At 43.1% G+C, this 14,913-nt stretch overlaps 1 protein-coding gene across 5 annotated transcripts; it reads left to right on the plus strand.

Moving 5' to 3' along the window:
- The first annotated feature begins 4 nt into the window (after positions 1 to 4).
- LOC106569473 (caspase-3) lies at positions 5 to 8,929 on the plus strand. 5 transcript variants are annotated; one of them, XM_045694289.2, is made up of 7 exons: positions 5 to 161; positions 5,994 to 6,100; positions 6,307 to 6,647; positions 6,850 to 6,890; positions 7,165 to 7,270; positions 7,441 to 8,023; positions 8,149 to 8,929. In XM_045694289.2, the coding sequence occupies exons 2-7, from the start codon at positions 6,075 to 6,077 to the stop codon at positions 8,333 to 8,335; spliced, it is 1,284 nt and encodes a 427-aa protein (XP_045550245.2). In that variant the 5' UTR covers positions 5 to 161; positions 5,994 to 6,074; the 3' UTR covers positions 8,336 to 8,929. The 5 variants fall into 5 exon arrangements, with proteins under 5 accessions (XP_045550245.2, XP_045550246.2, XP_013996326.3 ...); XM_045694290.2 differs by having other exon boundaries at positions 5,994 to 6,077; XM_014140851.3 differs by having other exon boundaries at positions 6,012 to 6,100.
- Positions 8,930 to 14,913: the final 5,984 nt, after the last annotated feature.

The raw sequence follows: 14,913 nt of genomic DNA on the forward strand, positions 1-14,913 counted from the left end.
AGTTACGTTATTGCTCGTGTGGCGACACCTTTGAACCTACTCAGATTGGACAGTAGCTAGATGAAAGTAAAACTTTACATTTGCGAGGGAAGAGGAGAACGCATAGCTACCGCTGAATTATTTCATCAACTTGGCGAGCGAATCCGTTTTTAGTCGTACCGGTAAGTAATTTTGCTATGCTATCAAATCGTAATTTAGTGTCAAGATATCATGATGACCACATTGGTAAAACATGCTCACTGCTAGTTGAATCTAAAGTAGCTAACGGTAGCTAGCTAGCGAGCTAGGCTGCTACCAAAGACAGTAGAGTATCAAGCTGAAACTGCTTCTCCAATAGAAATCCCCGATCACACTTGTAGGCTCGCTAAGCTCATGCGTTGTTTCACGTCATCGTGTCTAAAGGTCGTCTCGCGCCGAACTGCGCATGTGCATGCCGTCAACTCAAAGACACTCCTTCGATATAAAGTTGTTTTTGACGAACATGAAAGCGTGTCAGTTTGTCACTTTCACGAGGTTGGAGTAATGATATGTTCCACTACTTAAGGTATTGGCTCGAATCTAGGTTGTGCCTTTAGAGTTCGAGAAAATTAACAACTAAGGAAGGACGTTTCACTTCTCCCATTGACTTCTCAAACCCCAAACCCTGGCCTGGTCTATTTTTTCTGTTTCGCAATCGTTTCCGGAAGTCTCGCGATGTTGCGCCTCTGGGTTTAGAAACTCTAAGCTGCTACAGATGCTCGCACGTTGCATTTTTGAAGACGGGAAGCTACTGTGAAAATCTAGTTTACTAATCTGCCCACTACTTCACATCGGAATTATTGACGCTACAGTAAAGCTACCCATAAGAAAAAAATATAAAAAGTAGTTCCCTACATCCAAACTACTTCGTAGTAAATGATCAAATCTAAATCTGAGATGTCAACATTCTGTATACTTATGGCCCTTCTTTGGACACTGTGTTATCTAACCTTCCGACGAGCTTCAATGCCATACAACTCTCCTTCCGTGGCCTCCAACTGCTCTTAAATGCAAGTAAAACTAAATGCATGCTCTTCAACCGATCGCTGCCCACACCTGCCTGCCCGTCCAGCATTACTACTCTGGACGGTTCTGACTTAGAATATGTGGACAACTATAAATGCCTAGGTGTCTGGTTAGACGGTAAACTCTCCCTCCAGATTCACATTAAGCATCTCCAATCCAAAATGAAATCAAGAATCGGCTTCCTATTTCGCAACAAAGCATACTTCACTCATGCTGCCAAACATACCCTCATAAAACTGTAAATAGCCCATCCAACTACCTCATCCCCATACTGTTATTTATTTTATTTATTTATCTCCTTTGCACCCCAGTATCTCTACTTGCACACTCATCTTCTGCACATCTATCACTCCAGTGTTTAATTGCTATATTGTAATTATTCCGCCACTATGGCCTATTTATTGCCTTACCTCCCTTATCCTACCTCATTTGCACACACTGTATATAGACTTTCTCTATTGTATTATTGACTGTATGTTTGTTTATTCCATGTGTAACTCTGTGTTGTTGTTTGTGTCACACTGCTTTGCTTTATCTTGGCCAGGTCGCAGTTGTAAATGAGAACTTGTTCTCAACTAGCCTACCTGGTTAAAATAAACGTTGAAATAAAAGAAATGTCTTAGACTACAACAGATCACTCTGGAGTCAGATGTTAACAGAATGTGTCATTTACTGACGATTGAACACAAAAAAATGTGTTTCATGTGAGAATTAGGCAGGTCTGATGCCGAAAAGGAAATTCTTGCCCACTTAACCCACATGCCCAGATGTACTCTTAAGGAGCTTACCGTCCGAGAAGCATATATGTTATTTTCAGAGGTAGACTGGCGCTGGCAGCCAAAACAGCTAAATACTCCATCTAAATGGGAATCCATTGTCAAATGCATTACGGTTCTGGTTCTGGAAACATAAAACCCTTGACATTCATATCACATCAAAATCATTCACAAATTCTAAATATGCACTGAGTGTCCAAAATATTGAGGACAACTTGCTAATATTGAGTTGCCAAACTACTGCAAACTGTTGTTAAATTACTAGTTGAACTACATGTAGTTCACTATTGTACAACACTCCTTGATAGCTACTGTACTTTTACACTAAACTTATTAGCTGTTGGTTATAGCTATTTACTTGACTTGGGCTCCCGAGTGGCGCAGCGGTCTAAGGCACTGCATCTCAGTGCTAGAGGCGTCACCACAGACACCATGGTTTGATTCCAGGCTGTATCACAACCGGCTGTGATTGGTAGTCCCATAGGGCGGTGCACAATTGGTCCAGTGTCGTCTAGGTTTGGCCGGTGTAGGCTGTCATTGTAAATCAGAATTTGTTCTTAACTGACTTGCCTACTTAAATAAAGGTTAAATAAAAAAACTATTAACAGCTAGCATCCTAACTATTCAGTCGTCACTGTCTCTAGCTGTTGGGGACTTGAGGAATGCTTTTTACTATGTGTTTTTACCTTCAAGCTGAATAAACTCAACTCCATGGTTTACGATGGAGTTGAGCGGTGACTAGTGTGGGCAGACTGGCGCTCTGATATCAAACTTCAGCACCCAAAGACTAGCCTGCATTTGCACATGACATTGTTCAGATAAGTCAGCTAGTAACCTTTTAGCCTTTTCTTTGTTGGTAACGTATCCAAGAGGTATGTATGATTGTGTGTGGGGCGCGAGACCCCTGGAGGGAGTCAAAAGAATTGCAAGAGGGAAATATGCTTATAATAAATAATAATTAAGACCACTATTGAAAAATGCAATGTTGACACGGGTATGTTCACAATATTGGGCTGTAGAAAAATATATATACTGAACAAAAATATCAACGCAACATGTGAAGTGTTGGTCCCATGTTTCATGAGCTGAAATAAAATATCCCAGAAATGTTCCATATACACAAAAAGCTTATTTCTCTCAAATTTTGTGTACACATTTGTTTACATCTCTGCTGGTGGTCATTTCTCATTTGCCAAGATAATCCATCCAGGTGTGGCATATCAAGAAGCTCATTAAACAGCATGATCATTACACAGGTGCACCTTGTGCTGGGTACCGTAAAAGACCACAAAATGTGCAGTTTTGTCACACAACACAAAGCCACAGATGTCTCAAGTTTTAATGGAGTGTGCAATTTGTATGCTGACTGCAGGAATGTCCACCAGATTTGTTGCCAGAGAATTGAATGTTAATTTCTCTACCAGAAGCCGCCTCCAACGTTGTTTTACAGAATTTGGCAGTACATCTAACCGAATTCACAACCACAGACCACGTGTAACCACGCCAGCCCAGGACCTCCATATCCGGCTTCTCCACCTGCAGGATCCTCTGAGACCAGACAACCGGAGCGCTGATGAAACTGAGGAGTATTTCTATCTGTAGTAAAGCCCTTTTTTGGGGAAAACTCATTCTGATTGGCTGGGCCTAGCTCCCCTGTGGGTGGGTCTATGCCCTCCCAGACCCACCAATGGCTGCGCCCCTGCCTAGTCATGTGAAATCCATAGATTATGGCCTAATTCATATATTTCAATTGACTGATTTCCTTATATGAACTGTAATTCAGTAAAATCATTGAAATTGTTGCATGTTGCGTTTATATGTTTGTTCAGTATATTATTTGTGCCGAGGTAAAAGTGGGGTTGGTACTCAGTAGGGTCTGTATTTCTTGGGGGACTGAGGAATACGGAGTGTTGCTGTCACGTCCTGACCAGTAAAAGGGGTTATTTGTTATTGTAGTTTGGTCAGGGCGTGGCAGGGGGTGTTTTTCTGTGTGTTTTGGGCATTCTATGTCCTTTTTTCTGTGTTTGTATTTCTTTGTTTTGGCCTGGTATGGCTCTCAATCAGGGACAGCTGTACATCGTTGTCGCTGATTGGGAGCCATACTTAGGTAGCCTGTTTTCCTTTGGGTTTTGTGGGTGGTTAATTTCTGTTTAGTGTGTTAGGATACCTGACAGGACTGTTTGGCTGTCGTTTGGTTTTTTCTTTGTGAAGTGCCTTTTTTCATCCAAAATAAAAGATGAACAAATTCCACGCTGCACCTTGGTCCTCTTCTTCCAAAGACAGCTGTTACAGAACCACCCACCTTCAACGGACCAAGCACCGTGGTAAGGAGGAGCAGAGGGTTCAGGACTCCTGGACTTGGGAAGAAATACTGGACGGAAAGGGACCCTGGAGACAGGCTGGAGAATACCGCCGCCCGGAGGAGATAGAAGCAGCGAAGGCAGAACGGCGTTTCTGGCAGGATCGGCTGGCACGGCAAGAGGAGGAGAGGCAGCCCCAAGAATTTTTTTTTGGGGGTGGGGGCACACGGGACGGTCGGCGGTGCCGAGGATGGAACCAGAGCCAGTCGGGGTGAAGTTGGAGGGGAGTGAAGCAGAGACAGTGAAGGAGTTGATGGGGAGATTGGAGGAGAGAGATATGAGCGAGCTGCTGTGTTGGTGCATGAGGCATGACATTCGCCCTACGGAGCATGTCCTCGAATTGATGTCACCTGAGCCAGCTCTCCATACTCGTCCTGAGGTGCGTGCTAGCCGTCTGGTGAAGACTGTGCCAGCCCCACGCACCAGGCCTCCTGTGCGCCTCCCCAGCCCTGCACGTCTTGTGCCTGCTCCCAGAGCCAGGCCTCCTGCATGTCTCCCCAGCCTGGTGAATCCAGTGCCGGCGCCCAGAGCCAGGCCTCCTGCATGTCTCCCCAGCCTGGTGAATCCTGTGTCTGCGCCCAGAGCCAGGCCTCCTGCATGTCTCCCCCGCCTGTGCCTGCGCGGCCAGAGTCGCCCGCCTGTGCCTGCGCGGCCAGAGTCGCCCGCCTGTGCCTGCGCGGCCAGAGTCGCCCGCCTGTGCCTGCGCGGCCAGAGTCGCCCGCCTGTGCCTGCGCGGCCAGAGTCGCCCGCCTGTGCCTGCGCGGCCAGAGTCGCCCGCCTGTGCCTGCGCGGCCAGAGTCGCCCGCCTGTGCCTGCGCGGCCAGAGTCGCCCGCCTGTGCCTGCGCGGCCAGAGGGACCCCACTCTAGAGGCGCCACCTAAGTGGGGTGAGCCAGTGGTGGAGCGGGGTCTGCGTTCCGCTCCTGAGCCACCTCCGAAGGGGGGGGGGGGGGGGGGGGGGGTGTTGACAGTGGCCACCCTCCCTTCCCTCCCTTTAGTTTGGGGTTATTGTCTTGTGAGTTTTTGTTTCAGGTGCATTCGGGGTCTGCACCTTTGGGGGGGGGGGGGGTACTGTCACGTCCTGACCAGTAAAAGGGGTTATTTGTTATTGTAGTTTGGTCAGGGCGTGGCAGGGGGTGTTTTTCTGTGCGTTTTGGGCATTCTATGTCCTTTTTTCTATATGTTTGTATTTCTTTGTTTTGGCCTGGTATGGCTCTCAATCAGGGACAGCTGTACATCGTTGTCGCTGATTGGGAGCCATACTTAGGTAGCCTGTTTTCCTTTGGGTTTTGTGGGTGGTTAATTTCTGTTTAGTGTGTTAGGATACCTGACAGGACTGTTTGGCTGTCGTTTGTTTTTTCTTTGAAGTGCCTTTTTTCATCCAAAATAAAAGATGAACAAATTCCACGCTGCACCTTGGTCCTCTTCTTCCAAAGACAGCCGTTACAGTTGCTGGACTTTTACTCCGCCCATTCCATTGGCCCCAATGCAATACACTGCATATAAAGTACATATCATCGCATAGAGAAAGTATTATTTGTGCTGAGGTAAAAGTGGGGTTGGGTACTCAGTAATTCCAATAACATATATTTGTTTCTTATTAAAGTGTATTTCTTTAAATATAGCCTACACAATAGCTTTCAACATACCAGTATTTGTGTGAACGTTCTAAGGTAATGCTGGTATACATAATAAAATATAGAAAATTAAAGTAGGCCTACATAAAATTATCCATGTATTGTTTTCCAAAGTGGTTGCAATTCTTTGAACAGTTGTACTGCACTAGAGCTACTTTTTCTTTCATATTCCAAAAGCTTAGCATGCCTTTGCAGGGGGATTCTGAAAAGAAAAATCGGTGATTGAGCTGCCAGCCACAATATCCTGCAGCTAGGAGAATGGTAATTCAATCATCCACAAATAGGTTAGCATACTTGCATCAGTCATTGCATTTTGAACTTAACCCATTCTTGAAATATCGAAAAACTTCTTATGAACATGGCAGGTTTTGTTAATTCAGTTATGAGGATGACTCGTCACATCAGCATCATTTGGCTTGGCCATTGACATGCATCTGTGGCATATGTTTTATATGATGAACACTCTCCTTTTTCTCTTTCGGTCTCTAAGGTCCATCATGCAGACGCTGAGAAAGAACAAGACTTTGTTAACTGAGATCCTGTCTGAGGAATCCAGCTTCATCCTTCAACATGTGCAGCAGGAGGAAATAGTGACTAATCGTGACTACAACAACCTAAAAATCCCCAATCAGTCTAATGAGAAGACTGTCATCAACCTGCTGGATAAAGTGATGAATAAAGGAAACACAAAATGCTGTGAACTCGTGAACCTGCTGCAGAAACCACATATTATAAAACAGTGCCCTAGACTGGAGGAAATATTCAACAATCACACAAAACCCAGTGACCACACCTTCAACCCAGCCCCAACAGTCCCAATTCCCTGTACAGGTACCACACACACTGACTACTAGTACTACTAGCTTTGTACCACGACTCTGTCATTGTTTACTGACACAACCACCAGACAGTATATATAACACACTACATGACAAGACTCATTTACAGATCAATCAACTGACATCAGTGCTACTGTTCTACTGTATTAGATAGCTGGTATCAGGTATCTAACTGTGTTTTCTGTGTTTTCTAGATACTTCTGACCTGGAAAAAGGGGTCACTAGTGGCGATGAGGTGATAACCCGTCTATCTACATTTAAAGTGTTTATTAACTACATATATTACACCTCATATAGTTCAGAGTAAATACACAAGTCAACAATATACAATAATACACAGAAACAAAACTTAACCTGTCTTCTCATTGCAACACAACTCCCTTCAACTTTCCTTTCCAATGAAGCCATTCAAGTCAAACATAATACTAGGAAAAGTTTTTTTTTTTTTTACACTGTCAGTTTGATGTGAAATATCTTTGTGTAAATGACCCCTGGTTTCCTGTTTCCAGGTCAGTCTGTATGAGATGACCAGTGTACCCCGTGGTCTCTGTTTGATCATCAACAACGAGATATTTGATAAACTGGGTAAAAGAACAGGATCAAACAAGGATGCTGGTATGTCAACGTTTTATCCTCAAAAACATCTCAAGTCTCATTTCTCTATTACAGCATCTAACCAGCTTGCTCTTTTGCTGATTCAGTTGATTATCATGATGTGACGTGATAGAATGAGGATAGAGATAAGTGAGAGGCCTGGTTGTTAAGTGTCTTGTCTTCTCCTACAGTGGATCTGGCCAACATATTCAGCCGGATGAAGTTCAGGGTGGTGATGTGCAAGGACAAGACTGCAGTGGAGATTCCCATTGTGCTGAAGGTCTTCTCTGAGCTGAAGCAGTTATCTGACCTGCAACAGTGTGGTGCGAAGGAGTGGGTCGGTGGTCAGTTCACTGATCTAAAGGATCTTCCTAAGCATGGCGACGCCTTCGTCTGCTGCATTCTGAGTCACGGAGAAAAGGAGGGCGTCTGTGGCACAGATGGAACAGTCGTCCCCACCATTGATATCCTCTCACCTTTCAACGGCACAAACTGTAGCATCCTTGTTGAAAAGCCCAAGCTGTTCTTCATCCAAGCCTGTCGAGGGAAAGACGTGCAGCCGGGTGTGCCGGTGAGCAAGAAGCCTAAAGTTGAAGGGACGGACAGGGAACTGGACACAGACAACGGCCAAGTCCAAGACTACACCCTTCCAATATACTCCGACTACCTGGTGTTCATGGCCAACGTAGAGCAGTATATCTCTATCAGGAATGTGAACACGGGGTCCTGGTTCATCCAGTCTCTGTGTGGCCAGCTTGAGAAAAGCTGCACCAGGTAACATCAGCTTGGAATTCACTGCACATCATGTTCATGTCCTCAATTAGTTTGTGTTCTCTGTTGAATGGTTGCGTTGACTTGTGTGTTCGTCTCAATTTATGGTGTGTCTCCTGTCTCTGCAGAGGGAAAAACATCTATGAGATCCTTACAGGGGTCAAAGCCGTGGTGAGCAAGAAAATAGGTGACCTTCGTATTAAAGATGCTAACGGTGATTATGGCTACGAGGTGGTCAAGCAATCACCAGATTCTAGAGACACCCTGACCAAGATACTCATCTTTCCTGCTGAGACCACGCATTCTTCCTGTTGATCTCTTGATGTTACCATGGTACCCTTCATCATCAACCGTCCATATCCTCTTTCAAGTTCAGTTTTGATATGAAAGGTTGAATAGGCCATAATCATGACACTACCAACATTCCTGTGGTGTCATTCTTATTTGATTACTTTTACATGGTGGGAGAGGAGCCACCATTACTCCTGGTGTCTTTATTTGCCTGACTGCTACATGTATTTGATGTTGTTCAATTTTACAGGACTTGGTCAAAAATACATTTTATATTAATGATACAGAATTTCACCAGCGTATATACCAAAAGTCCTGTGGCACTGCTGCAGCTCAACCAAGTGTACTAGGTCAGACTACATTGACTTTTTAACCAAACTATTCATTTGATATGTGAAGATACTCAGTATCAGCATTCTATGTAAAGTTTCATAGCAAGAACAACTGGTTATTGATATCTTGGCACACTGTTTCAGCTTTACTTTAAATATTTTTTTATGTGATTTCATCTACTTTCTTTATTTGGGAATTTTTATACAATCATGTTTTCTTACATGCCTTTCCTGGCATCTTAAAATATGTTATACTTCAAAATAAATATTTTATATTTTATCAACAGTTGGATTGCTGAAGTGTTTTTACCTCACGCTCCTCAGAATTAGAGTGACATCCTGTTCAATATAAAACGTGAAACATGGCTAATAGAAAAATAGACATCCATTTTACAGACCATCTCCAGAACCAGCGGTGGTAAAATACACATTTATAATAGCGCTGTTGCACAGACAAAGTAAACATTCCTCAATTGCTACCATTTAATGGAAAATACATTAATCTCATGAGCTTGAAACATCTTTTAGGAAAACAGACATTCCAACCAAGGTTACAACACACTCTGATGGGTGATGTGCCAAGGTACAGGAAGCTGTGGTAGGGTCCCTGAGAGTGACAGCTTACTTACATTAAATAAGCAGGCGAGAATTCACTGTTAAATTATAACAGCCTATCTGAAGTGTCTCAGTCTGGATATGGAAGATTTGACGCTTTAAGTCAGCCAACCAGTGTTTCAGAGGTAGGGAAGGAAGAGTTTCTTGGTGAGGATGTGCTTGAGCTTGTTTTGAGTCTCCTGTCATCTGCTGACCTCAAGATTCACACACGTCAGCTTCTGACAGAACAGACTGGATGAGCTACAGATGACACTGGAGGAGTGTCAATATGTGCATTACCTCTACGCTGCCGGACAGTGTGGGCCAGCTGTGTGTCACACTGCTCCAGTGGCCTCTGAAACTCGTCCAGTCTGTCCTCTGTCAGAAGCCCCTGCCTCTCCATCTCACACAGCACCTCCAGGGCTGACGGGAGAGAGAAAAAGAGAGGGAGATAATGTATTTGTGTGTGTGTGCGCATGCTTGTGGGAGTGTGTGATATACTTCTTACAGTGAAAAGATCCAGTCGTTCTCTGAGCAGTTTGTCGCTCAGCAGAAACTTAATCTTAGTGACATTCTCTTGAGTTACATCTTCTGAGACCCTATACAGCATCATCTCTCTCACTCTCTCTCTCGCAATTGAATTGAATTGAATTGAGAGAGAGAGAGAGAGTGAAAGAAAGAAAGATGTAAAGCAACCAGGGAATTACCAGAATGACCAGCTATTCAGTGTTGCCTCTCTATGTGGGCCATTGTTGTGGCACACATACACACACAGCTCTGTGCTCACCTGTACTGTGAGAGTGCGGGGCTTGCATCAGTCTGAGTGTGGTCCATTCACTCCGGCTACCGGCTACCGTCTCCAGGAGGCGGAGCAGGTCTAGTCGACCAATGATATCGAGGAGCTGGTACAGGAAGTAGTGGTCCTCCAATAGGCTATATCGTAAAAATTCATGAAAACAATATGTGCTTTTTGGTGTTCATTTAAGGTTAGGGTTAGGTGTAATGTTAGCAGTGTGGTTAAGGTTAGGGTTAGGTTTTAAGAAGATAAATTGTAGATGTGTTAACTAGTGGCGACCGCCTTTCTTATGCAGCCTCAGAAACAAGACATGCCCATCCTGCACCTGAAGCCAGACCATTAAGGATTAGACGAGCTGCTTCAGATTCTCTACCCTTCTCCATGATGAGTGCACTTGCTCATTCCCCCTCACTATTATAAAAGGAATGGACTGATATGCAAATATGTCCCCTTTTGTGCTTTACATCTCCAGCAGAATAATACAATTCTGAGTGCATGATATTAATTTTCACTGGCATATAGTACATTCTATGGATGGTATTCAGTGGTGGAAAAAGTACCCAATTGTCATACTTGAGTAAAAGTACAGATACATTAATAGAAGATGAATCAAGTAAAAGTCAACCAGTAAAGTACTACTTGAGTAAAAGTCTAAAAGTATTTCGTTTTAAATATACTTAAGTATCAAAAGTACATTTAATTGCTAAAATGTACTTAAGTATCAAAAGTAAAAGTATACTGCTCAAAAGAATAAAGGGAACACTTAAACAACACATCCTAGATCTGAATGAAAGAAATAATCTTATTAAATACTTTTTTCTTTACATAGTTGAATGTGCTGACAACAAAATCACACAAAAATAATCAATGGAAATCCAATTTATCAACCCATGGAGGTCTGGATTTGGAGTCGCACTCAAAATTAAAGTGGAAAACCACACTACAGGCTGATCCAACTTTGATGTTCTCAGCCAGAGAACACCAAGTGTAACGGTTGTCGTCGGGAATAGAGGACCAAAACGCAGCAGGAATGTGGATGCTCATCTTGTTATTTATTTTAAATAATGAGAACACCAAAATAACAAACAAAGAACTCACGAACAACAAAACAGTCTTGTCATGTACACTCAGCAAAACAAGAAACAATCTCCCACAACACTACACCAAACAATTACCCATATATTGGACTCTCAATCAGAGGCAACGAGAAAGCACCTGCCTCCAATTGAGAGTCCAACCCCCCATAAACCTACACATAGAAATACCACAAACCAGAAAGAACATAGAAATACAAAACATAGAACATAGACCAAAACCCGGAAATAATAAATCAAACACCCTACTACATAAATCACCACCCCGAACCACATAAACAAAATACCCTCTGCCACGTCCTGACCAAACTACAATAACAAATAACCCTTATACTGGTCAGGACGTGACACCAAGATTGGCAAATTCACCACTGGCGCCCTGTGCTTTTCACAGATGAAAGCAGGTTCACACAGAGCACGTGACAGACATGACAGAGTCTGGAGACGCCGTGGAGAACGTTCTGCTGCCTGCAACATCCTCCAGCATGACCGGTTTGGTGGTGGGTCAGTCATGGTGTGGGGTGGCATTTCTTTGGGGGACCGCACAGCCCTCCATGTGCTCGCCAGAGGTAGCTTGACTGCCATTAGGTACCGAGATGAGATCCTCAGACCCCTTGTGAGACCATATGCTGGTGCGGTTGGCCCTGGGTTCCTCCTAATGCAAGACAATGCTAGACCTCATGTGGCTGGAGTGTGTCAGCAGTTCCTGCAAGAGGAAGGCATTGATGCTATGGACTGGCCCGCCCCGCCCGTTCCCCAGACCTGAATCCAATTGAGCACATCTGGGACATCATGTCTCGCTCCATCCACCAACGCCACGTTGCACCACAGACTGTCCAGGAGTTGTATTGTAAATGTATGTATTCACTACTGTAAGTTGCTCTGGATAAGAGCATCTGCTAAATGACTCAAATGTAAAAATGTAAATGAAATTGCCATTATTCCCAATCCCAGACTGTAGCCTACCCATCAACTCAAGATGGAACTTTGTATCCATTCACTAAATGTTATAGTATACTGCAAAATTCACCTGAGCTCCGTAGACTGGTCTTCCCTGGCTGGCTGTCTGACCCTGCAGGGACACCTGTCACCATCTGATCCTGCTAAGACATGATGAGTATAGTGTTGTGTACTGACTGTGCACCTTGACAGTGAAGCCTGTAGAGCTGATTATACTGAGTTAGTGTGAAAAGTAGGAAATTAGCTAGGGAAACTGACAGATCAATAATTTTACATTACTATACTGACTAATAAAAACTAACATTGCACCAAAAACAGATCAGAATATCAATCTTCAATCGTTTGGCAGCTGGTTTCATCATTTGATTCAGGGCTAGTGTGATTGAGAAAAAATAATATCTAAAGTTTATGAGCTAGCTTGCTAACATTGACCAACTTTTGACTAGCTCTAGCTAATGATACATCATCAAAATACTTTTGTTTAAGCAGGAAAAAACTAAGGCTACAAAACATTTCCATACACACAACAGCTGTTTGACAGATAGTTAGAGGCTAGCTAGAGCTGTTCTGGCTGTGATAGCTACTAGTTAGCTAACTAGCTGCTGGTACAGTAGTTCATTCATTTCAGTCGAGAGGAGTTGAAACATTAGCTAATGTAACATGTCAGTTACCACTAGCTCAGCACTGGGAATACATACAGCAGTTACCTTGCCAGCTAGATCAGTCAACTAAAGAGTAGCCAGTTTCTGCTCTGCTTGCTTTTACAACTCTGAGAAAAAGCACAACACAGACAGCAGCTGTTTCTGTTCATCTCTCCTGTGCTGATCCTAAACGTCAGCCTTTCAGAAACTTTGCCTTCACACAGCCTGTCAGCACGCTCTGTAGCATCCATGCAGTTCTAAATCTTGCCGGTCCTAAATCCATCCTGCTGAAACCATAAAACTGCCTACCCGACGGCTCTGAGGTACCGCATGGTCCTAAAGCACACCGGTGCCGCGTTTTGTATTACAGTGCAATTATAAAACTGGGGGGGGGGGGCAAATATGCAAATTTTTATGTGGGGTGTCCCCAGTGAAAGTTGCGCCCCTGTTGCTAATACCTAACCTATCATCCAATACTTTCATACATAAATTAATGTGTAGGGGGACGTTAGGATTGGATGCTATTAATCTCTTCATGTGGTCCCTGTCCCTCACCGTCTACAGGCGTTTCCTGTTGAGCGCGTCTCTGAACAGGAAGCACAGAATAGCCAACTCAGAAGAGTCCAGCTCCTCATCAATACGGGACAGTAGGCGTAGGTCCATCACACACACAGAGTCCCTCGACCAGACCGCACTGCAACTACCACCTGCACAGGACTGTGAAAGAGGAGAGAAGAGGGAGAGAAAGGAGAGGCTTAGGGGAACATGTCAGGTATCAGGAGATAACTAACCAGGACGAAGAAGGCTTATAAAGAGCTATGAGAAGTGAGCAGCCTAGCCTCTATATAACAGGATGAGCAACTCACAGTCAACAGATATAAGTGACTGGAGGCACTGAGTTGTTAATTCAGCAGACTGCGCGCTTATCCAGAGCGACTAACAGTTAGCTATCTTAAGATGAATGCATTAAGTGAGACAACACATATCACCGTCGTAAAAAGTACATTTTTCCTCAATAAAGCATGTATTGTCAGTCATTGCTAGTAGGAAAAGGCATGTCTCTTTTTCATCATTAACATTATGTCATGTGGGGAGTTTATCATGTCTGTCTGGAGCCTTTCTTGAGTGACACAGAGAAGCAAAGTAGCAATATTTCTTGATGTAGGAAGCACCATATTCTGCAAGGGAAGGGTACAAACTTGAAAAAGTAGGCCTACTGTACTTTTAGAGACATTGCAAATACTATGCAACACTGACGTAAAATTTGTTTTATACTGGATATTCAGTGGATATTCGGATTTCAATCTTCAATAGCTCTCCATGACAATGAAATTATATATTCTGAATCGAGGAAGGAAGGACAAAAATCCACACTTTTTTTATTTTAATTTTATTTTTTGAGGGGGTGGGGGCTTTCAATCTTCAGTAGCTCTTACACAAAACTTGCCATGACTATGAAAAGGATACATTCAGAATTAGGGGAGGATGTACAAAAATCAACAACAACAAATATTATATATATTTACATTTTTACTGTGGATTTTTTTGCCATCCTCCCTCAACTCAGAATATATCATTTTCATAGTCATTGCACTTTTTGTAAGCGCTATTCAAGATTGAAAGTTAAAAAAAGTATAAACAATGAAATTTAAACCCCAAAAAATGTGTGGAATTTTGTCCATCATATCCCGAATCAGAATATTTAATTTTCATAGTCATTGCAAGAGCTACTGAAGATTGAAATCTAAAATATTTTATTAAAAAAAAAAATTAAAAAGTGGATTTTTCTCCATCTACCCCTGATTCAGAATATGCCATCTTTATAGTCATGGCATGCTTGATTCAATAGCTATTCATGAGAGAAAATCGAATGTCCACTGAATATCTAAAATAAAACACATTTTACCTCGGTCTATACAGCATGATGAGGATAGTCAACTTCTTATTCAACAGTAATACAGCTTTTAACTGTTGTCATGGGCAAGAACTTCGAAAACTTTAAAAAGCAGACAAATCTCACAGTTTTTTCCCTCTTTTTCTACTACTGAACCCATGTAGTCAATAGATGAGACACCACTGAAAGAACAGTAGACAACTTTATTAAGCAAACCAAAGTCAATACATTCACACAAATGTCACAACCACCGAGGTATAGGTCACGACAGTCAAAGACTACCAGGCTTTG

This window comes from Salmo salar, chromosome 14, assembly GCF_965601325.2.
Source record: "Salmo salar chromosome 14, fSalSal1, whole genome shotgun sequence".
In the NCBI taxonomy this organism is placed as follows: Eukaryota; Metazoa; Chordata; class Actinopteri; order Salmoniformes; family Salmonidae; genus Salmo; species Salmo salar.

Excerpts from the sequence above, each read along its gene's own strand:
- LOC106569473 (XM_045694289.2), top strand. The coding sequence starts at position 6,075 with ATGGTAATTCAATCATCCACAAATAG. Across the intron at positions 6,648-6,849 it reads AGTCCCAATTCCCTGTACAG|ATACTTCTGACCTGGAAAAA; the intron begins GTACCACACACA and ends TGTGTTTTCTAG. Across the intron at positions 8,024-8,148 it reads CTTGAGAAAAGCTGCACCAG|AGGGAAAAACATCTATGAGA; the intron begins GTAACATCAGCT and ends CTGTCTCTGCAG.